We start from the raw sequence: 23,745 nt of genomic DNA on the forward strand, positions 1-23,745 counted from the left end.
GAACAATCTAATCACAAGCCATATTACTAGGTGAGGTGACTGAACAAAAAAAGAAAGCTATTGAAGACAAAGTCATGATTGAAAATGACAAAAGAGTTTTGACCAACAGACTGGAAGAGAAATCATTAGAGGTAACTAGGATTGCTAACATGCACTTAGAAACCTTGGGTCAAATGATGAATGCCAACCATGAACTAAATGCCAAGGACATTGAGATAACAACACCGAAGTTGCAGAATGAACAATTGAGCAATGAACTAAAAAGGGAAAAGGAGTTTGCTGAAAGTTTCAATAAACCAAATGAAGCTATCAAGTACTTTGAACAATTGACGAGATCTCCTAGATTTAACAATGATAAATTTGGACTGGGATATACAAGTACTAAGAAGGAGAATCATCCAAAAGTGCTGAAGAAAGAAATAACAAAGGTAAGAACTGAAAACCTACTTGTCATAATTGTGGTAAGAAAGGACATATTGCTAATGTGTGCAGGAGCAAGACTGTAAATCAGAATGTCAAGCAGAAGAGCATGGGTCACTGTCATAAGTGCAACAAACAAGATCATCAGGCACATGAATGCAAAACCAAGACCATGCACACTCAAAGATTTGAAGAATACTGTTATAATTGCCAGATGTATGGACATAGAACTTTTGAGTGCAGATCCAAACCCATGTGGTCTAAACAAGCAGACAAAGGCAAAGAACAATGTCAACTTTTATAATTGGCATTTTAATACAAGGTATAGTTGTCACTATTGTCAAGAGTATGGACATGTTCCTGAGAATTGTATTAGAACACACTTCAGGAGTGACTATAAAAGGTGGTTGATTCAAACCACATGTTTGAGCTGTTTGAAGATTGGTCACATAAGCCGATATTGTCCAACAAGGTCAAAGGCACCAAGTTGTGAATCAACAAAGGCAAAGGAAAGACAGATATTGAAAATGTCAGAGATGAGATGAACAAGACATGGAAGAGAAAGGAGGATTGCAACACATCAAGTGCAGATGGGATCACTTCACCCAATGGGTCAGGTGATCACACCTCATCAAACTAAGCAATCAAGAGGTATGTGTGACTGATATTTATAAGTTATACCATACATCAATTCCAAGGATTTAGTTATGAAAAGATTACATATGCATGAATAAAAATGCAAAGTGTTATTAGAAATCGAGGAAAAATCTTTAAGTTTTGTCAGCTTTTTCATGTTAGTGCCGAGCTTGAAAAGTATCTTATGGTTGCCGAGTGAAATGCTAGTGGATGCCGAGCTTATAGCTGTGTAAGCACTTCACATTAATTGCAGTATTTTAAGGACTATTTGATCGATTTCTACTCATTTAACATCATTTGAAATCAAGAGAGAAGACGAAGAGCAAAAGGCAATCTGGAGAATACCATTGGAAGTGTTTGCAGGAGATTTGAACGGCTATTCGACACCATTTCATTAGGATTTGTAAGGTATTTATTGTGTGCCGAGTTACACAGTTTCAAATTTCGTAAATCGTAGATTTATTTGATGGTGTCTAGTTCTTTGAAAGCGAAAGATATAGAAGGAAAAGAGGTTTTAAATGTTCACTTCATTAGCAGTGAGATAAAACAACCTATTTTCAAGGCTATTCTAGACATAACGTATAAATAGGATCCCTCCGATGCGTTGCCTATGATACCACCACGAGTTTTAATGATACAAGATGTCAGAAATTGTTATACCTGCAAGATTGGTAGCATAGGTGACATGGAAATTAGAGAAAGTGGAGCATTGAAGGCAAAATACAACATTGTTGAGAAGAAAGGGTTAACTTGTGCCCTAGATTTTCCGAATGTCTTCAAAACTGTGTGGATAAGGATTGTCTTAAGCATAATTCATGACAACTTAGTATGGTTAGATAATGGGCCGGTTAAGATCACAAAGAAAATTATCCATAGCGTAACAGGGTATCCAACTTAGATCGGCCAAAGACTATGAGAAGTGAGTCAAAATAAGTTATTGAAAAGAACACAGGGGCTGTATGTAACAAAAGGGGAATGACAATTGATACAATCACAGATCCCTTGATAGCTTTTGCAGTGAGGGTAATAGCACACAAGTTTTATCAATCAAGCAGATTAAATAGTGTACCTTGCATTGTAGTGGACATGGGCTATAAAATTGTAAAGAAAGATAATACTTATGATCTTGCCGAGTTACAGTTGCAGCAATTGATTGAAAACCTAGGAGCAATAAGGAAAACAAAGAGTGCTCAATGCAAATTTGGATCTATTTTGGTATGTATTTTCTTCTATGTGTAGAATACATTTCCTACTTTTGGCAAGGTTGTATGGAAGACACATAGATCAACTGCAGTATAGATAGGAGAATTCATTGAACAATTAGGCAATAACTTTGAGTTAGTAATGACTAGTTATTTTGAAGATTTCAAACAATATATGAAGAAAAGATTAAGGATACCAGTCTTACTAGTGGAGAAACATTATGATGATGTTTGCTTTCTAGTTGACACTGATCATACGTATGTACAAGCATCAGTTCCTAGAGTGAGATGGCTAAGGCCATTAGGATATGAGATAAATGTTGATGAGGCCTCTGCAGCAATTACAACATTACTTGCAGAAGAAGTGGACAAAGAAGCCAAAGCATTTGCTAACTATGAATTGGCCAAATCTAAAATCACTATGGATTTGAAGACTGCCTCTGTAATTAGAAAGAAGAACAAATTGGTGAAGAAACTGAAAGAAAAATTTGGTGAAGGAGCCGAGGAAGAAGAAGAAGAAGATGATGAAGAAGAAGATATATAGGCCCAAGCACCACTGGCTCTAACACAAGGACAAGGAGAGGATCAACAAGAAGAGGAGACAGAAATTGCTAAAGGTGCTGAGGGAGAAGAAGCTAAGGAAGCACCTACTCCTATTGACAAGAAGAAAAGGAAGGCAAAGACATCTACAGTGACAAAACCAAAGAAGATTGCAAAACCAAGTCAACCCAAGCCTAGAACAACTACCACAAGGGCTAGCACAAGAGTCATTGCACATAAGGCTAAAGAGGTAGCCAAGCCTAAAGAGCAAGAAGGTGGACCACAAAAAAGGCTAAGAAGAAAGTATGTTGCTTAGGTTGACTCTGATGAGGAGAAGACTGAATCCGATGACAACAACCAATTCCAAGTAGTGAGTCATAGTCCCTCCTTAGACCTAGATAATCTTTGTGAGAACATTAGTGCTCATTTATCAGGTTTCTCTCACATTAAATTTGATAACCTTGGAAAGGTTGAGAAGAATCAGCTAGAGGAGGCAATATATGCCATGATGGCTACATTCAGGAAAGCCCCTCTAGAAATTGCCAACTCAATACCTAAGAGTCTATATGATAGAGTTGAGCAAAAATGACATTATTGTTTAGACACAGAAAAGCAAATTAGGAGACAACTCTAGCTCAAGTTATGCTACAACTTAGCAAGGCCCAAATGTCTAAAGCTATAAAGAAATATGCTATGAGATTTGTACCTAAATATAGGGCATTTAGCATATTACAGAACAACATAGAGGATGTTGTAAAGAAGACTACATAGATGTGGAAACTCACATATGGACTAGCCACAACCAAAGAAGGTGAAAAAGAACCTATTGAGGTAGAAGATGATAAAAAGGATAGCAATGAAGAAGGCATAGTTGAGGGAGGCACTGATATGAATATTGATGATCAGGCAACAACTGAGGAAGAGCAACAACCAGATCAGAGTGTACAAGATACACAAATGCCGAGTGCCAGTCCTCCATAAGTAATAAGTGTAAGTACTGAAACTATTACAGTAAAGGATGTTTTTGATTCTACTGCTCAGAACATCAATCCTCTAACAGAGGAAGATTTGAAAGGGATACTTGACCAATCCACACTACAGGCCAAATTATGTGACAACCCTATATTGGTACGTGTTGATGAAATTTAAAAGTCAGAGTCTATGACTGTAGGGAAGTGAAAACACAAGAAACAACTTCATTCACTCCTCAAGTCACAAGTGTACAACCTTCACCACACTTAGTTGTATATCAAAGGAAGGAGACAATAGGATGCATTGTTAGTACACCCATGGAAAGCACTCCAGTCTCACAAAATGTTCAAGAACTTGAAAAAGACAAGGATGAGATAGTTGGAGAAGATAAGGTGGAAACACCAGTCAATGATGGGACACCAAGTCAAACAGGTTAGGTAGATGTACCTGCACCTCCAACACAAGTTCAAGGTGCAATTGTAATCAAAAAAGCAGAAAAGGACAAGCTTGAAGAGACAAAATTGACACCCAAGCCGAAGGAGCTAGAAGCAATACAAGCACTAGTAACATTATCAAAATCTAGAACTCCTTCCAGTGAAACTCTTCAGAGGCCGAGCATAGATGCACCACCTTTGCATTTCTCAATGCCGAGTCCCAGCTCATCTAAGGCAGAAGAGGTAATAACTTATGGAGATGTTAGCCTAGATGAAGGAATTGTTTTGCCTAAGTTTGACTATGCAACAATAACAATTGAGTAGATGGGTGTACTTCAAGAGGCCCTAGCAAGAAATAAACATCAAGAATTGCTTAGAAGGGAGCACAGGCAGAAGCAAGCTATGATTGAGATCAAAGACATTTTCTTAGATGCATTCAATTTGCTTACTCCAGATGAAACAAAGCCAATCATTGAACAATTGACCAACATAGTGGAAAGAGTAAGTAATATAGACCTGGATACTAATGTCAAATTGGTAGAATGGTCTAAGAAGAAATTTCAAACTAAAGTGAATGAGAAGATATTTAGGGAGATTGCACTAACACAAGTTGCATTGGCAACTAAGATAGATAGTGTGAAGAAGGTACTAGGGAACATTTTCTCTCTATACACCAAACTGTGTAATCCTACACTCTACACATAGGAAATAAGGAATCACATCCTGAGTTTGGATAGTCAAATGCAGTCATCCGGAGCTAAATTGCCCATGAATCTAGCTCAAAGTGAAACACTTTAGGACCCTGTTGCAAACCCAAAGTCAGTTAGCAACATTACATGCATATGAAGCCAACATAAGGGCTAAATTGATCAACATCTAGTCGACATTGACTCCTCACATGGAGCTTCTACACAAGGCTAGGCTATGCAGAAACACTTATGAAGAAAGGCCCCAATCTTTCTACATTAGATGGCTTAGTACACTTGCTGCCAAGCTGCCATCCAAATTAATTCTTTGGAGGTAGCATGTGATAATTGGGATGCAACTCTTAAGATTATTCTTGAGGCCCATAAATCTTTTTTGGACAAATACACTATTAGTGTATAACCCATTGACATTAGTGTCAAAAAGGGGGAGTAAGAGCTATGGGAGAGTAAGAACAAAGGGAGAGTAAGAGTAGAAAGTAGAAAATAGAGAAAGAGTATCAGTTGAGGCAACTCTACTCAACAGGAGAAAATATTTTGATACAAAATACAGTACAGAACAGATCAAACAACTTAGGGGGAGTTATAAGATTTGGAGGTACAAGTCAAGTTGCAAAATTTTGATATTTTGTATAGAAATTGAATAAGAGTTTATGTTATGCTCGTAAGAATAAGAGTATTAATGTATGACCAAGTGTTTTTGACACTCATGTCAAAGGGAGAGATTATTAATCTCATATTGGTTTTGACTAGTGAGTGTCTATACACTTAAGTCATTTACTTAGTTCATAACAAACAAGTAACATATGCCAAGCACAACATATAAGTTAGAGCATGTCGAGTAAACAGTGAGTGCCGAGTCACTCATATGCCAAGTCACTCAAGTGCCGAGCAGACAGTATGTGCCAAGTGATTCAGGAGTCGAGCAAGCAGTGCATGACGAGTCATTTAGATGCCGAGTGACAACATTGAAGTTAGTATGTGCCGAGCACCAGGGACTTCAGATGCCAAGTAACAGAGTTTTGTCATAGTTGTTTGTATTGGCACAAACTACCATGTAAACCGTTTTCAAGCCGACATAAAGATTGAATTACAATATTTTGGTGATAAGGACGAATCTTAAAATTAGAATCCCTATGTATTACATGTACCCAATCGGGTAAAGGGAAGGTTAAGTGGTAATATGGATGAATCACAGCCGTTGATTCATACCTAACCCTAACTCATCTAGGTCTTCTTAAGGAGGACAAATCCTAAAGTTATTATGAGGAGTGAGTAAGGGAATTAATGAATTATCAAGGAGAGTTTGCATGCCGAAACCAAGACATTCATGGTGACCAAGGCATTAATCAGTTAAAGGAGAACAAAGGAAGGAAATAGTGAACAACAGAGAGTCATTTGATCAAGAAGGATCAAGTACACAACAAAATAGAGGTGATTTCTCATCAAGCATCAGAGTGCTAATCGTAGGATCATTGTTGAGACATTCTAATAGGTGAATCAGTTAAATCTCTTAACAAAGTAGTCCTAACAGGCTGTATTGAAATCCTTTAACAAGGTGCTTACTTAATTGTGAGTTGAAGTCCTTTAATCAGACACACTTTTAACAGGGTGTTGAAATCCTTTAATAGGGTGAGACCTAACAGTCTTTGCAAGCCTTTAATAGGGCAGATCTTTCACAGGGTAGATCATGGTTATGATCAAACATTGTAACCTTCATTGGATACACTTTATTACTGCCGTAGTGAAGATTTGTGGGTATCATCCCCACCCCAGTTTTACCTTCTCAGTGGAGGGTTTCTGGGTAATCATATCTTGTGTCATATTTGTGAATGCTTACTTGTTTACATGCTTTAGATATATATGTTTTATAGGGTATGTCAGTTTACTTATTGAATATGTGAGATGGATGTGTGGTGAATATTTTATGGGTTGAAGTTTAAAGCACTGATTCAACCCCCTCCTCAGAAGTTTACCTTTCCTATTGTAATTCCAACAGTTAGTGACAGGGATAACATGTTTCTTATTGCTTCTTGGCAAGAACTATTTAAGTTAGCTAGCACCGAGTTGAACCCCAATACCATCCTTGATTGATGGCCAAAAAATTTTGTGAATAATTAGATTGATGGATATTTGCGTAATTATGTAACTGAACAAAAAAAGGCTTGGATAAGGTGGTTGCCTTTGAATGAGCACTGTTACAACACCACCTATCACATGTCAATTGAGATGACTCTGTTCAAAACCATTTTTGGATGTAGCCTTTCAATAGGTAGAGTTCCTAAGGCCAAGGATTGATTGAGGAGACTTTGGATATTTGTAAGACATTTAAGGATAATATTTGAAGTGCCCAGAATCAATAGAAAATTTATGCAAATAGGCACTGAGCAGAGCAAGTCTTTGAGGTAAAAGACTTGGTTTTCTTGTGCTTACAGCCCTATAGACAATCTTCCTTGAAGTAAAGTAGTGCAGAAAAATTAAAGACTTACTTCCTATGGCCTTAACTCAAAGATTGGGGAAAGTAGCGTATGAACTAAAGTTGACAGAGAATAGTGGAGTCCATAATGTATTTCTTTTATGTTGCCTCAAAAAGGCACTATGGCAACAAATTACATCCTCACTTATGTGTCGCCTCTAGATCAGAAGGGTTGGTTCTTAATCATACCTTTGAGGTCTGAGAGAGAATATTACAAAGAAAATTAGTTAGGGATTATCTTATCAAATGGAGAGACTTTCCCATGGAAGATGTCAATTGCAATGGTGAATAGATTCGTCAAAAGCCTAATTTGCAATTGTTTGAGGTCAAGATAATTATTTAATTTAATTGCTTAGTAATATCTAGGAAAGTATATTTTATGGGCAATATTATTTAACCAAGTTAACAAGCTTTATAAAGTGGCTTAAGTGAATTTTGGAGATTAATAAAGTCACTTTAGTTCTATTGTTAAATAAATTTTAGGAGCAAGATATTGAAAAGCTCTTCTAGAGTCTTTCAAGGGTTATAGAAAGACAATTTGAGGCTTATTTTCACATGCTTGGATACTTTTCTTCATTTTGAGTCTAGAGAGCTTTATGGACTTGAAACCCTAGGTATAAGAGTTATATTTAAACCCTAAGGGTATTGGATTTGGTAGTGAGAGAAAACTACCCTAGCCATTACTATGACGGATCACTCAGATTTCTTGCTTAGAGTGCAATAATGAAGATTACAAATTTTTTTGAAAGCTTTGTAAAAGATAATTTTTAGATAATAGTAATGGTTAAAGAGCTTTCAGTGATAATTTATGGAATTGAAGTATATGGTTGATCGATTGATCAAGTTTGCACATGTCTTCTTCTCTCTTGAAAGCATGTTGACCTCTTTGGCTAGTTTCATAAATCAGTCTGACCATTGAGTTTGGTGTCGAAGCAATTTGCTAGATATTTTGCAATCGACAGTGTGGGTAAAATTTAGTTAGAAAATAGGTAGACCAGCCACAATGTGTGAGAAAGTCTCTCCTACCTTACAGGGAAGGCTCCCCCTTCTCCCCGTTCTTTGGATCAACTCAAGGTAAGCAAGAAGAAAAGAGATTTTGAAAGGGTATTATCAATATTCTTTCCTCTTAACTTTATGGAAAAGAATCCACTTACCCATGGAGCGAGTGGTGGGCAAGATGAAAACCTCTAACCACACTTCTATTTTAAGTTTTAAATGGCGATATTGATAAACCAACACTAAGTCAAAGGCTAGCTGAAAGTATACCCGTTTGGCTCTAAGTTTGCTCTTAATCTATGTTGTAAGATTAACCTTTACTATTGGGGTACAAAGACTTCCAGAAGTAAAGAATTCTAACAATTTTTGTGAATAAAGAAGGAGATACAAGCTACAGTCAAAGCTCCTAATCTATGTATCACTACAACTGCTGCCACTCAAAGCGTTGGCTCCAATTGCTTCTTGACTCTTTAAACTCAATTATCAAGAACACAAAAATCACACAAATCAAAGATAACAAATGCAAATCACAGTCAAAGCTTCCAACTTGCACTAATCAAAATTGCACTCAATCAAAGTTCAGCTCCAATTGTTTGTTTGTATTTAGTTATCTTTCAAAATAGTACTGCACAATCAAAGTTATTCTTGCACACTTTCTCCAGAGCTTTCATGCATACAGTAAAAGATGATTTTTACAATGAGGAGGCACTCCTTTATATAGGCAAAGGAATTGAGAAAAAAGAGGGAAAAGTGGAAGCAACTCAACCAACTTTTACTAGGTCTAACTAACAAGATAAATTATTGGATTACATGTCATAAGGACATGCAAACCATATTACATGTAATTACACAATTTGATGCAATACATCCTCTCCAATCTACAAACATGAAAAAGGAAAGAAAACAAAAATCAACCCTAAGGATTGTTCTTAAGTGCCTTGAATTTGATGATGACATCACACACTGTAGGACGATCTGATATTTCCGTTGACTTTGATATTTCTTCTATTTTGATTGCATTGTTATATGCTGATTTTAGAACTTCGCAATTTCCGCGAGAGAATACTGTAGGTGCTTTGCTAAGGATTTGTACAAAGTGAAACTATTCATTGTGTGAGAACCAAAATCTTCTGAATCTAGATCAGCATTAACTCTGACTGTATATTCTAAAGTCATCTTCTCTATTGTGACCAAGTTGTTATGCTCAGTAAGAACTTGGTATCCTGTTTGTTCCAGGTTGCACATGGGCTCAATTTCAATTGACCGATAGTCTTCTAAAGCTGCTTGCGACTTTATTACGAGTTTCCCTAGCGTCTCTTTCTTGTATCCCATGAGTCTGTTGCATCTGTAGAACATTTCTTAAGATGGGACAACATCATATGCAACCAGGCTGTCCAAATCAAAATTGGCGATTTCATTTACAATCACACAAAGTTTCCTTGAAGTTGATAGCTTCTTGATTCAGAGATGCAATCAAGCCATGCAACATCCCTTCGATACCTTTGATATGTTCAAGGACTTTGACTGCTTTTGTAATGGTTTGAACTCCTTCAGAGACAACTTCTCCAAACCAAGTCTTTGTTGCTTCCATTATCTATTTCTCTCAAGGTGTTTTAGATGTAGTGATTGCATGTTGTGAAGATTGTGTTTGAATAACCTCATTTAGTCGAGTAACCTCCTGCTTGAGTAGATTCTTCTTCTTCCATAACTCATGATTACACTTTGATATATTAGCAAGTGCATCATGAGCACCTTGTAGACAACTCAATCGTGATTGCATACCAAGTTCAATTATGATGAATTTGTAATCTGAACAGTTAAGTTCTTCACTCGGTTTGTCCACCAATGGTTCAACAACCTCTACAAACTTAGTCTTTTCAGAATCCACTACAATTCTTGAAACAATCCTGTCTTTCAAAGATTTAGACTTAGTTTTCTTGATAGGAAGATTATCTGGGGTACCACAACATTGTGTTCATAGTGATCTTGCCCAACTATGCATCCTAACTAAAACCTTCATCTACTGAATCGAGTATAGTAACAACCATTGACATTGATCTTGATTGTATTTTCGTTGTGATTGAGCATGCCTCGGTTTGCACAGCTGTACCAAGAGGTGCTTGATGAAAAGATTCTATCATGAATGCTTGAAAATCAGTCATCGAAGTATCAAATTGGGAAACTTGACCTTCTGTGAGTGTTGGGAAATCTTCAAACACATTTCCCAAATTCTCACATTGCTTAGCTATGAAAATAGGAGCTGTTGAAGAGATAGGAAGTGCTAATGTGTCTACTTTTGAGACAGGGATGGTAGATGTGAAAAAAGTGGAGAATGAATCCATATCATCATCTATGACACCCAGAAAAGGTGTTTTCAAAATGGAAGGATCTTGATGCTTTATTGATCGTTGAGGAGAAATGATCATAACTTCTCCTTCTTCCTCTTCATCCTCCCATTTCAGATTCTTTTCCAAATTCTCCCTCATCAGGTTCTTGCACTTGCACAGATGCTTGTGAGGGTTCTAGAGGTGATTTATACCCTTTTCTGCCTTTCAACTTAAACTTGAGGGATTTAGCTGAAATGGAGCAAGATGCACCATCTTTGCTTGAAATTTCCAGTTGGGATTTCCTTCCAGGTGGTCCAAAACTACTGCAGTCTACTCCGAGCTTAGGATTTACCCTCTTTAGGCCTTTTGATTTTTAACCAGTTGGTATTTGCCGAGATAGACTAAAATCTATCAAAGATAGATACGCCTTCTTTCTGTTGCCAACGTATGGGAAAAGGGCACTACTTGTCAAAACTAGCATGATGGTATTCTAGATCAAGAATATTGGCATCATCTTCAATTTGGAGATTGGATGGGATTTCGAGCACGTTAAGATCAATGATTTGTTGCAATGTGAGTCTACAGTAGTCCATCCTCATGATGTCCAGTTCCGTGTGTAGGACAATCCATATGTCCGTGCCAATAATACGACACGAAGGAAGGGTGGGTGCAACCTCCCTCACCCTCATATTTGTATTTTTCAATGGGGTGGGAGGTCCCCTATAATTCCAAGATATTCCATAATGCTATTTTTTCAAAGCGCGGGCAAAAGCGAAGTATATAGAGTGTATTCCTCGATAATCAAAATCATACCTAGCTTTGAACTTCATCAATGTGATAAGTTGAAGTTCCGCCTCCATATTTTTGGCCTTGTAGACTGAATTGATCATATACTGACTAATTGCGAAGGGCTTGGCTGCAGTGATACCAAATCCTGACCTATGTTGAGTATTCCGATGTAGCTGCACTTCCATGAGTTGTCTGGCTAATTCCACTAGTATGATTTTATCAGTAGCATATCTCAGAAGAGTATACAGTTTTCCTTTGAAACAGCCAACTCTCAAATAAGTGAAAGTTGCAAACTGCAAAAAGATAGAACCAAATTGATTTACCCTATTCCAAGCTTCATCTGATACTCTCTTGATTACTAGGTATTAATAAATTGATATCTGAAATGTCCAAAAAATGCATCATGGACTTTCCTATAGTGGTATGTGCTATGCACCAAGGTGATTTGATCATAATAATCCCAAATAGGAACTTGAAGCCGATCTCCTTTGGTTGAAAGCCCTGAGAGAGATCTCATGGATGTAGCAATGTAGACCAAGTAGGAGTTCATGTAAAACAGTGCTGAGGTTCCCACATTGAGCAATTGTTCACAAAGTGCGGTACTGATAAACTCTCCCTAGAAGATAGGTTCTTCATTATCAAAGATCTGGAAAATGAATTTGTACATCCATTTCTCAAAGTCATTGGAATCTTTGAGACTGCATGCTCTGCTAAGGAGAGTAATCAAGTCCTTACATTCTGGGTTGAAGTTAGATTTGTGAATGGTTTTGGGCCATCTTGAAAAAATATTTCTTCTGACCTTCAACCAATATGCATTTATACACTTATGATAATTTTCCTTCTTTTCATTCCATAACTCCAAAGATGTCTCCTTTGACAAATTCACACACTCTGCATTTCAAGGAACTTTAAAGATCTATTCAATAACTTGTGGGTTAAGGCTAACGATGACTTTTCCATTTGCATCTTTGATTGTCTTGGTCTTTGGACTGAAATGTCGTGCATATCCTAAGATAAATTTTGGTTCCAAGGTAGTCATAGGGAAAGTAGACACCAAGTGTATTACTTTTCTTGATGTGTCTCATTTCTTGATTAGGAGCTTCGACCCTTTGTATGAAATCAGCCATATCAATGTGCTTGATCTCTGTGTCAGAAACATTATCTAAAGGTGATGACACATGAGATGCAGTCACATGAGCTAACTCTTTGTCAAATTGGTAGTTCATCTTTCCTTTGGATTTCGTAGATGAGGGCATATCTTGTGTTGCAATATGAAAATTCCAAAGGGTGAATACATCATCGGGAGGTATTGATTCCATAATGATGTTGATTCCTGACTGGTAACAATGGATACATGAGGGACAATATGCTCGAGGTACAGATTTAAAGTTATTATGCAATGACTTTGAAAATGGAAGGCAATATACAAAGGGCTGAAATGAGTTTCAAAGAAATGGAATATATGTGAGAAAAGGATGAGTCGTTATGTGAATGCTTAAAGGAATGAAGACTAGACACATGAGAATGTGGGCAAATGATGACTTTTGGCTTTTAAAGAGTGACCTTTAGCCAAAGTCGAGTTCTCCAAATGCAATTACATGTAAAGTGATTTCCATGTAATTGTTGTTTCTATGTGAACATGCGATTAGGTTCCGAGGATGGAAATGCATGTAAATGAAAACGAGGAATGAGATTACATGTAAGTTAGAATTGGGGAACGAGCTTACATGTAAACGTATATGGAATGAGATGCAATGTGCTATGGCATGTAATGATTGATGTGGAATGAAACGATACACTTGCATGAAAAGGTGAAAAGTGGAATGAAGTGAAATGATCTTATGTTCTTGGAATTTGTAACTTCTTCGAAAAGAAGAAAAACAAAACAACAAGAAAACAACCAACACAAAACAAAAACATACCTTTGGTTTTTGACTCAAAACATGACAACAACAAAGTTGCTCCCTTATGCAAATTTGAATTTAGAATTTGGGGAAATTCTAAACACTCAAAAATGGAAGTTCTCATCATATTTAAAGAAAAATTGCACTTTTCATGGCACATCTTGGGACAAATGTACAAGGATGAATGAAAAGATGCAATGAAATAGTAAGGAATTGAAAACTTCAACTTACTTAGTGATCAAAGAACCAAATGTGGAGGATTGATAGGTTTGAAAAGAATTTCTCCAAATTCGAATCCACAAACAACTATATTGACTCCTTCAACTTTGCAAGTGATGGACATTAATGAGCAATTAACGGACGTTTTTGCATGGATATGCCAAACACGTGGTCTCTTACCTCCAATACACAAATCGGTTTTGCTAAATATCAAACATAGGGATTTTTTTTGCCAAAAATGTGTTCTTGGAATGCCATGACCTAGGTCGTTTTTGACAATGAATGACAAAAATGTGTTCTTTGATAGCAAATATAAGGCTCACAACCTCAAAACGATTCCTTTTTGAGCAAAAAAGTGATCAAAATTGCCCCAAATCTGGGCGATTTGCAAAAATGTGGTCTCAAAACACCATAAAATGTATAGTTTTTTGCATGAGATTCAATGTCTAGTGCATGTGAATGCATAAAGGGGCAAAAACGACTTTGGTCTCATGGATTTCAAGCGATGGAATCAGCGGATTTGGAGATTTCTTGGCAAAATGTGTTCATAGAGGGCATGAACATAGACGTTTTGTTCTTGGAAGCCAAAATTGGGTTCTCAACTTGCAATAACATGTGTAGGAAAGGAAAATCACATTCTAGAGGAGGCATTGCAAGTTATTAATGTCATGAAACTTGGTTTCTTAAGCAAATTGTACTCTTGGAGTGCATTTGCATGTTTTAAATTACATGCATTTGATGTCAAGGTGCAAATCGCATTCTAGGAAGCGCATTACATGTTTTAAAATTTGTCCAAACAATGCATGTAGTGAAAAATCGCACTCTTGGAGGGTTACTGCATATTTTAAAGAGGCCTTAGATGCAAATCGCATTCTAGGAGACCCATTGCATGTTTTAAATTACATGCATTTACATGTTTAAGTATTTGAAAATGCTTTTCTAGTGCAAAATTGTGGTCTCTAGATGCATTTACACGTAAACATGTAAATAGGTTGAAAATCATGTATATGCACAACTTAAGTGATCAATTAAGCACATGTCTAATTGTTTAAAAAAAATAGCATTTACACTATAGAATTAATATATTATGTCCAAATATCATTTCAAAAAGTAATATTTAACTTAGATGTTTTAAATAAAACATAAAGTAACTAAAAAATAAATCAAACTATATAGTTAAAAAAGTGACTTAAGCGAAAAATTTAAAAAACAACTCAACATGAAAATATAACATAAAGTGCACTATAGTCACTTAAAGTAACTTAAAAACATAATATAAAGTGAATTTATGTTAATATTTTTCAAAAAGTGAATGTCAACATAAAAATATAACATGATTTTTGTAAAACATGCAATTGCATATGAAGAGTCCACCTTTTGGGCACTTATTTGGTCATATCTTTTGATTGCCAAGTTTGATTAAGCCCGAAGATAGATTGAGTCAAAGGAAAAACCGAAAGCCATGATTTGGGCAAAACCAAAATACCAAAAGTGAACAAACACACACTTAAAAACAAGAAAAAGATTTTGAAGGCTTAAAAAATCAAGCACAGTCTCAACAAATAGAAAAACTAAAGGACTTGACAAAAGCCTTCAATAAAAGGAATCATTATATCAATTGGTTGATCAATGTCAGCCAATCAAATAATGAACTAAACTCAGAGAAAACGAAACGAAGTTGAAAAAGTTTTGTACTGTTATCTACGTTTTGTGGTGACAAAATGCAGGACAACAAAAGCGACCTATTGTATCTCATCAAACCTTATAGGCTAAGCCTTATAATCGAAATAGCCTGACCTTTTCAATTCACATATAGTTAATTACTTACCTATAAAGGTAGCCTCAAGAGAGAGAACAAAAGTGTAATCATGAAGAGGCTAGTGTAAATCCAACCAATCGGTTATTTTGAGATGGGTATGGATCAACATATCTGTAAGATGCCCTGAGAACTTGTTTGAGATGGGATCAAGTTTCCTTGAGGACTTGTCCAAGATGGGATTAAGGGCTTGGATCCCCAGAAACCTTGAGGGAGACTATTGAGTTTGGTGCGTAAATAATCTACTTACATACTAAGTATTCTTTTCGATTAAGAATGATAATAAGAGCAAAAAATAACAAGCATCTTGCTAAGTAGGCCATCTCATGTTGATGGGTAAACACCACCATTGAGGCCAAGGGGGGCAAAGTTCAGCTCTTGGACATATTATGGGATCGAATTGGAGTAATTTATCATGACTCATTTCTTTGAAACTTATATATACACATGTACTAATAATGACCACTTATGGTTGTAGGATTCTATCGAAGAAGTAAATTTAATATATTATCTTCTCGACTGTATTGAACTGTAAGGCATTATGATGTATACTAAAATCATCTTACATCCAATAATATGCTTTGAACGATGGTTCTACAAGAAAAAATGTATAAACGTTTTTGTTGCTTGAGGACAAGCAAAATCTGAGAGGAGAGGACTATAATATCCCTATCAAAATAATAACTATATAATTAAAAAATAGATAAATAAGAAATCAATAAAACAATAATATAAATAATGATATAGTTATGATTTATACTATAATATTGCATAATATATTACTATTAAAATACGAGAATTAAATTGTGTTTAGATTAATAATATATTTTGCAATAATATTATTAATATTAATAATAAGAAATATAATTTATATTATTAATATAAAATATGATTAATAATATAATATATATAATTAATAAGATTATTATTAATATAATATAATTAATATCATTTATGAAAGGACATGACTCTAAGAATGAACATATATAGAATGTTAACATTGAGAAATGAGGAATACAGAAATATATGGAATGAAAGATATAAAAACTGGTTTGCAGAGAAATTTGATTTAATAAACTAATGTCCGGACAGGGGACATTACAATCTGTTTTACTCAACTGGCTGGCAGATTGCCAGCTCTGATGCCAGTTTGATATCCCTAGGGTTTTATTCTAGAGTTTCAATTTAGCGAATTAAATCAACAATAGCATTGTCAATTATTAACCCTTGCATACAATGAGAAGTACAGATTTAAGAAGAAATAATAAAATTCTGTGCAATACTGTTTAATAACAAAATGTCTGGATACAATTCAAAAATGTTAAAGTTTACCAGAAACACAATGGACTAATTGGTAACCCTCTTACTAAGTTATCTTAAGTCCAGATTGGCTGTAGAGACCTATTGACACAATCCAATTGTTGTGAGAGTGTGAATTACACAAGGGTAGAATAGACTACCAGATCAGAAGTATGTAATTTAATGGCGCGCTTGGGTGGCGCTTAGGTTCATGTGTGGCTCAGTGCCTGCACTAATGAATCAATAAGTGTCTTTGTTATTCAGCAGTTCTTATTCCAACGCTAGATCTAGAATTTGCTGTTTTCCTGATTTTCCTTACACAACTGCCTCTCCTTAGATTTGAGGTGTGAAACCCTCAGATTGCAGCACACTCTTCTCTTTGGTGTTCTTATATATCAAACTTCGTCTGTGACTGATAATATGTAAGACTCATGGATATTTAGTATTCTTCCACTATGTTTCTTGCTGGAAGTGTCTACAGATGCTTGGCGATGTTCTCTCAAATTTCAATGATGACTGTTGTAGACAACTAGGTATAATTTTTTGACTGCTGGTTGCAGATGGAAATAACCCTATGATCCGACCTTGAAACATTTGCAAGTGCAACTTATAGTTCAACCAATGTCCAGTGAGACTGACATGTATCTACCAGGTTTGAATTTAGTCCTTTTCCATAAAAACTAGTGATCTGGATTAATTTTGTAAGTAGAGGGATTGCATCCTCATTTCACTGAATTGACTTGCAGACGTTTTTGTCCCTTCTGTAGGTAGTAATGATGTTAGAAAATCATTTATCCAGATGTTTTTAAATGACAAAAGGGGACTTCTATTTGTATCTGACCCTTAAGGTTCTTAGGTCAGCCTAGGAAAGAAAGAACAGCACCCAAAAACCTTAGTTACTGATTCGGGACACGAATCTGATTTAGGCATGCGAATTGGATCCGTGGATTCATGAAAACGAAATTGTATTATGATTCGTAGGGGTTCATGTGTGTACACACACATACACACATATGGTATATACGAAAAATAAGAGGGATATACAATAAGAGCAAAATGGAGAGCTAATTTGAGGTGATATGTATTTGGATATTGAACTATATATATACATATACATATATACATATACATATACATATATATATATATACATACAAAAAAAAAAGGAATATACAATGAGAGCAAAATTGAGGTGAAATGTATTTGGACGTTGAATTAAAAAGCTGTTTTAGGGTTATAAGGCAAAAATAAAAAATATTAAAGAAGTCATATTTAATAAGTTGGATCCACTTAAAACCTTGGCCTTCCTGTGGATCCTCGAGGATTTGCGTGGATTCACGCTGGATCCTCGAGCATTTGCACCTGATTCATGCTGGTGCAGGCAATATCCTCAAGGATTCATGCCAGATTCATGCTGATTTGGGCAGGATCCTTGTTTTACATAGTGAATTCATTCGGATTCGTGGGCCGTTTTACACAGTGGATTTGTTCGGATTTGCAGGTCTATAAATTCGGATGAATCCACTGTGTAAAACAGGGATCCTGCCTAGATCAACACGAATCGCGCCTCCTGGGCGTGCATTCGGTAGCTATGCAAAAAACAAGATCAAGTTGGCCTCAACAACAATATTTTTCTATTATTAAAATAATAATAATAATAACTATGTATTAATTATTAGTGCTTAAGAACACTTGTAATTAAAGTGTTGGTAGGATCAGCCCTATAGGGTAAGGGAAACTAGAGATATATATGAGTATATCCAACACTCACCAAGAGTAAAGGGGGTCTAAAGCTATTGTTTTGCACAAACATTGCCTAATCAATATAAAAATATAAAAATTGTAAGAGAATCTTAATGCTATACAGTAATTTCAAAATGGCTACATGCAATCTTTTAAAAATTTGTATTCTTGATTTGACTACACTGTAATGGCTATTTTAAAAAGAGTCCTAGTATTAATAGTGAATACTAATGAAAGGAGGACTGTAAGCCCAAACACAATCAATTTTTTTTTTTTGCATATGAGAAATTCAGGGTAGAATGAATCAGTTCACCATAATGATTTATATCATCTGTGGTGGCAACAATAAAAGGATGAAAGATGTAAATAAATTTTCAACTCAAATTACAAGATGCATTGAAGTTACAGTGATGGTTGAAAACAGAGTTAGTTATGAGTTGCATAGTCATGTAGACTAAGAAACCATTAGAAATCTCTGTTTGCATATTCTGTCTTAGGATCTATTTCCTTATACATTAGAATTAAATTAGCCATTGTTATTTTTTGGATATTACACTTCTCATGAAACCTTTGATGCTTTTTTTAAGATACTACAATTTCATAGATTTAACTATAACTTTGTCTACTGGACATCTCCCAGTCCTCCTTTAGTTGAATATAAAATCCATATACATTTTCAGTTTTCATATTTGTTGTATATTGGCTCCTTTAAATGGACATTGTCATTGTTTTCAAATACCGTAGTCGATTTGCCTCATATATTTTAATCTTACCTACTTAAAAGTGACAATTTCATTTGATTCCAACTTTTTAATAATTGAGATAATATTTTTTATCAGGAAAGATATCATTCTCTATAAGGTTTTTTCCTTCTTAATTTGTTTTCATATATCTTGCTCAATAGAGTTGTATTAATTAAACCTCTCCCAACATTTAGAAGAATTTGTGAGGAGGATCTTAAGTGGGGTATATTGAATTGCTTTTGCAGGAAGAGACAGGGTTTGGTGCTTGTATCCAGAGGGGAAGACCGATGTTTGTTGTTTTGATGAGTTGAAAGTTCCAAAGTGCATAGCTAGTCCAAACTCTAGTGATATTGTGGTATGTGCATGTATTTACGAATTTGAAAATTATTGTGATTCATTTTTGTTGAAATATATACAAAGAATAGTTTCCTACCTCTATTAATGTTAACTATACAATAGTTTTTGAGTATACGGTGATATTTGCATGAGACACAAATAAACGAGGTTAATTGATTATTTATCTATGTGAATGACCACAAAAGGTCTATCTGACTATAAAAGTATGCTACATATTGAATAAAAGAGGAACCTCTGACTCCATGTCCAATGCAATTTGCAATTGAAACAAGATTGAGAGGCAGACAAGAGAAGCAATGAATGTTGGTGACTAGCATCATATGATAGGATAATGGGACCATGCTAGAAGCTGCTAAATATATGTCCTTATAGAGTCTGTGGATTTCATCTACTTTAATATACGACTTTACCAGTTGAAATTGACTAGTTTGTAGTCAGTTCCAAGTGTTTTATTTTTTCAATACAGTGAGGGTTCTGTAGAGGCCCTTCCCCAAGAAGATAAGCTTCACAGGAAAATTAAAAGCAAAATGGTTATACCAGCTAATGAGCCCCAGCTGCAAAACACCTGGAATCCAGGAAAGTATCCTAAATAGAGAAACAATACAACCTATCACCTAAAATAAAATAGAGCTGACTAGGAAAACAAAGGACATTAAATAGAAGGAAAGTTGAACCCACCATGGAGATTGCTCACCTACCTGGCCAGCCTTAAACATCACACACTAAGGTTTGTCTGCTTAGGTGGATGTGGGCCCGGTTCATCTACTTACCTTTTCACTTTATTTATTTTATGGACTTTTCCATTGCTCATCATTTGTGCCATTCCCCTTTCTAACCACACTCAACTGTTACTGTGTGACTTGTTAAACAACCACAGTCTATAGAAACAGAAAAAGTTAAGGCAGAGACTACAGAACACAAAAGCTTTGTAAACAACCATTAATCTAGAACTTCACAAGATTAGGGTTTATATTTTGAAATTCCTATATATTAAATGTCCAATAATGGTTAATGAATGCTTATGTGTTGATTTCCTCCCAATTTATTTAGCACAACCCTTAATCTACCATGATGGGCAATGAAAAGTGTATTTTGCATCCTGAGATTGCATGCAACATAAGACCTTTCTGTTTTCGTTGCAGGGAATGAGAATGACTTCAAATAATATCCTCAGGTTTTCATGGCTTAAAATCAATGGCTTGTCAAGTTGTCCATCATCTACAAACTTCAATCTCTGCAATGATTTTTCCTGTAATTTCATAACATGAAATCATTTATCAAAAACAAATTCTAGAAAATATAATGAAAAACTACCAGTTTGTCTAAATCTCTCCAAAATGCACTGAACAAATAATTCTGTGAGAAAAAGTGGTTTAAGTAATATCAGAAAGAAGGAATAACGAAAAGCTGAATATTGGCCGCTGAAACCATAAATAGTCTTGCCCTGCCTTAAAACTTAGTCTGTGTACGTATAACTAAGATTTGACCACAGAATTATCTATCTTTAAACTTGTCACTGTAAGACTGTTAAAGAAATAATATATTTTACCCTTGCATAGGAATGTTGTTTGCATTGCACCATGATAACATCTAGTCTGCAACTCTCTAATTGGTTTTCTCTTATTGGGGCTCTACAATTATGTATCTTGTTGCATCACATCCTGTCCTGGCATCATTCAGATCATTCTGACAAAAATATGCAATTGGGCATTTGCAATATGTATCTGTATTATTGTAAATACAAATCCCAAAATTACCACACAATCTATAGACTTTGCATCGGTCTAACAGAGAACTCCATCCCAGCCACCACACATCTATAGGAATTCCCAAGATATCCTAGAAAATGACTGAATTTCCATTTGCAATACAAAGTCCCCATCATGTTGCATATCTGTAGATGCTACACCTTGATTGGATGTGTTTGTCTCCTGAATTGTTGTTGTAACTTGTTCCATTTCTTGAAACCAGATTGCCATCATTTTTGTACAGTGAAGGAACCTTCTTCTCCCAATTGAATTCTTCCACTGAAGCCTACAATCCAAATCAGAGTTAAATCGTCAATATTAGAGAAGCTTATGCCAACAACATTGAGTCCCTTGTTTCCACCAGGGTGAAATCCTAAATTGAATTTCTTACCAAGATTGATGTTGTCTTGAAGCAGAGGGTCTAAGGCCTTCCCCTAGCTTCGCTACTCCCTCTACAAATATAGCCTAGACAACTATAGTAATGATACAAAATATTGGGATGTCTGCAATTTGAAGATTACTGGTGGCTAACAGATTATTGGATGTTACATACCAAGAAATAACTTCAGATGATTGGTACTTTGACCCACCACCTTCTAGCCTCCCATTGAGATAACTTCATCATTATCCTTAACATGAGACAGTAAATGCATGATCTGAAATAAACAATAACTGCTATTAAAGTAGTCTTAACAATTGAAGCATCATCAGTGGACAGATGTGTGTCTTAACAACACTAGAACATGCATTAGGTTTAAATACTTATACTTGATTTAAATACTTCAAAAACATTGACGAGGTCAAACATTAGACTCTATAGTTGGTTTTAACATCAAACTATACACAGCCTTAGATCTGACCTTCATTTGGATCATAAATCCAATGTAAGGATAATTTTAAGGGTGAACCTCTAGGTTACGAAATTCAATATTAAACTCCTGCATTCTATCATTGATCAATTCCTCTTTGTAGATAAAGATCAATCCCACAAAATCCTAGATGTTTTTGGTCAATATGAAATCAAGTTTATATGAACTTTATAGCATGTGTATTGAGTTTCACTGTCATTTGATGTCTTGCATCAACACATTTGAACTTATTGTTCCTTGAAACACATGCTCACTATTTCACAATATCTTCCTTAGCACTTATTTAAGTTTGTTGTCCTTTTATCTAGATATCACTTCCATTCTGAAATTTACTTAGATGCCTTTGACAATCATTAACCACTGCTTTGATTACGTGCTTATAATCATTTTTGGTATTTAGTGTTGAGATTATGTGTGTTTCATACATTGTATAATATTGTTATATTTTATTATTTAATGTTGCACCTAGGAGCACCTAGATGGATGTGCAACATGTAAAGATTCCCATGGGATATATTTGATGAGTTGTATTGAAACATTGTGATAATATTTGATGTAATTAAATAATATTGAAGAAAATATTAAATATTCAATATTAAATCCGAGGTCGTTGGGCTAAGTAGCACATGGTTTATGTAACTCCACTTGGTGATTTTGTAGGACTTGCTACTATATAAGAAACTACAAGGGTTGTTGTATGAGAAAGAAAAAAAATGGAAAAATGGCGAAAAGACAAGAGTTGAGCAAGACAAGGCTTGATAGGTTAACCAAGGAAGCATTTGTGAAGGTTGGAAGTATGGCATGGGATGTGTGGATTCATGTTTGTTCACATGGATTGCTTGGTTGGGGCTATGATTTTGAAGGCTTCCATGGTTGTATTGCAATGGTGTTTTTGTTGAATAATATGTGGTGATGGGATGCTTTTGGAGGCTGGGTTCTTTTCTCTCATGAGGGTTTCCCATAGTATAATTTGTGTCATATTTTTGTGGGTATGTTGTCTATTCTCTTGCATGCGAATTTCAATTATATATTTATTTCAGATCTATTATGGGTTATGTGGAAATGACTCTATTTTTGTTGCAAATTTCCTTACAAATGGTATCAAAGCTATGATTTTATTGTTGTAACCTTAGATTGAATCCATGGGAATGCATGAGAGGATAAAAGGGGAAAGATATATGGGTTTTGGATTTGCTGTTATGATGGGATGTTGGTGGATGTTGGGCATGTGAAATTGTTGGTCAAAAAGATTTTTTGGATGTTTCATTTAAATGAGGGTTTTGGGGGGAGCTTGTAGAAATGATCCTGGGCAAAAACAGACCTCATGATTGGATTCGGGTCGATGTGCCCATAAATTTTGATATATAATATGCCCTAGTTTAACCATGTTGATAGAAAAAATAAAAAGTTTTTAGTTTCAGCCTGTGATGACCGTCAAATTTAATCCCGTCAAAATTTTGGTCACAAAAAAAAAAGAAAAAATCGCAATGAAAATGGTAAAAAAATTGTCTTGGTAAAATGACCATAACTTATACTCAAGATATCAGATTC

At 35.4% G+C, this 23,745-nt stretch overlaps 1 protein-coding gene across 2 annotated transcripts in view; it reads left to right on the top strand.

Annotated features, from left to right (window-relative positions):
* LOC149569405 (DTW domain-containing protein) overlaps positions 1 to 23,745 on the top strand; it is a 139,884-nt gene that overhangs the window by 68,033 nt on the left and 48,106 nt on the right. For both annotated transcript variants that reach the window (XM_089822121.1, XM_089822122.1), the window contains exon 5: positions 19,466 to 19,575. In XM_089822121.1, the coding sequence (XP_089678247.1) occupies positions 19,466 to 19,575 (110 nt within the window). The remainder of the gene's footprint in view (positions 1 to 19,465; positions 19,576 to 23,745) is intronic.

This window comes from Cupressus sempervirens, chromosome 3, assembly GCF_028749045.1.
Source record: "Cupressus sempervirens isolate cs-2001-9-10 chromosome 3, ASM2874904v1, whole genome shotgun sequence".
NCBI lineage: Eukaryota > Viridiplantae > Streptophyta > Pinopsida > Cupressales > Cupressaceae > Cupressus > Cupressus sempervirens.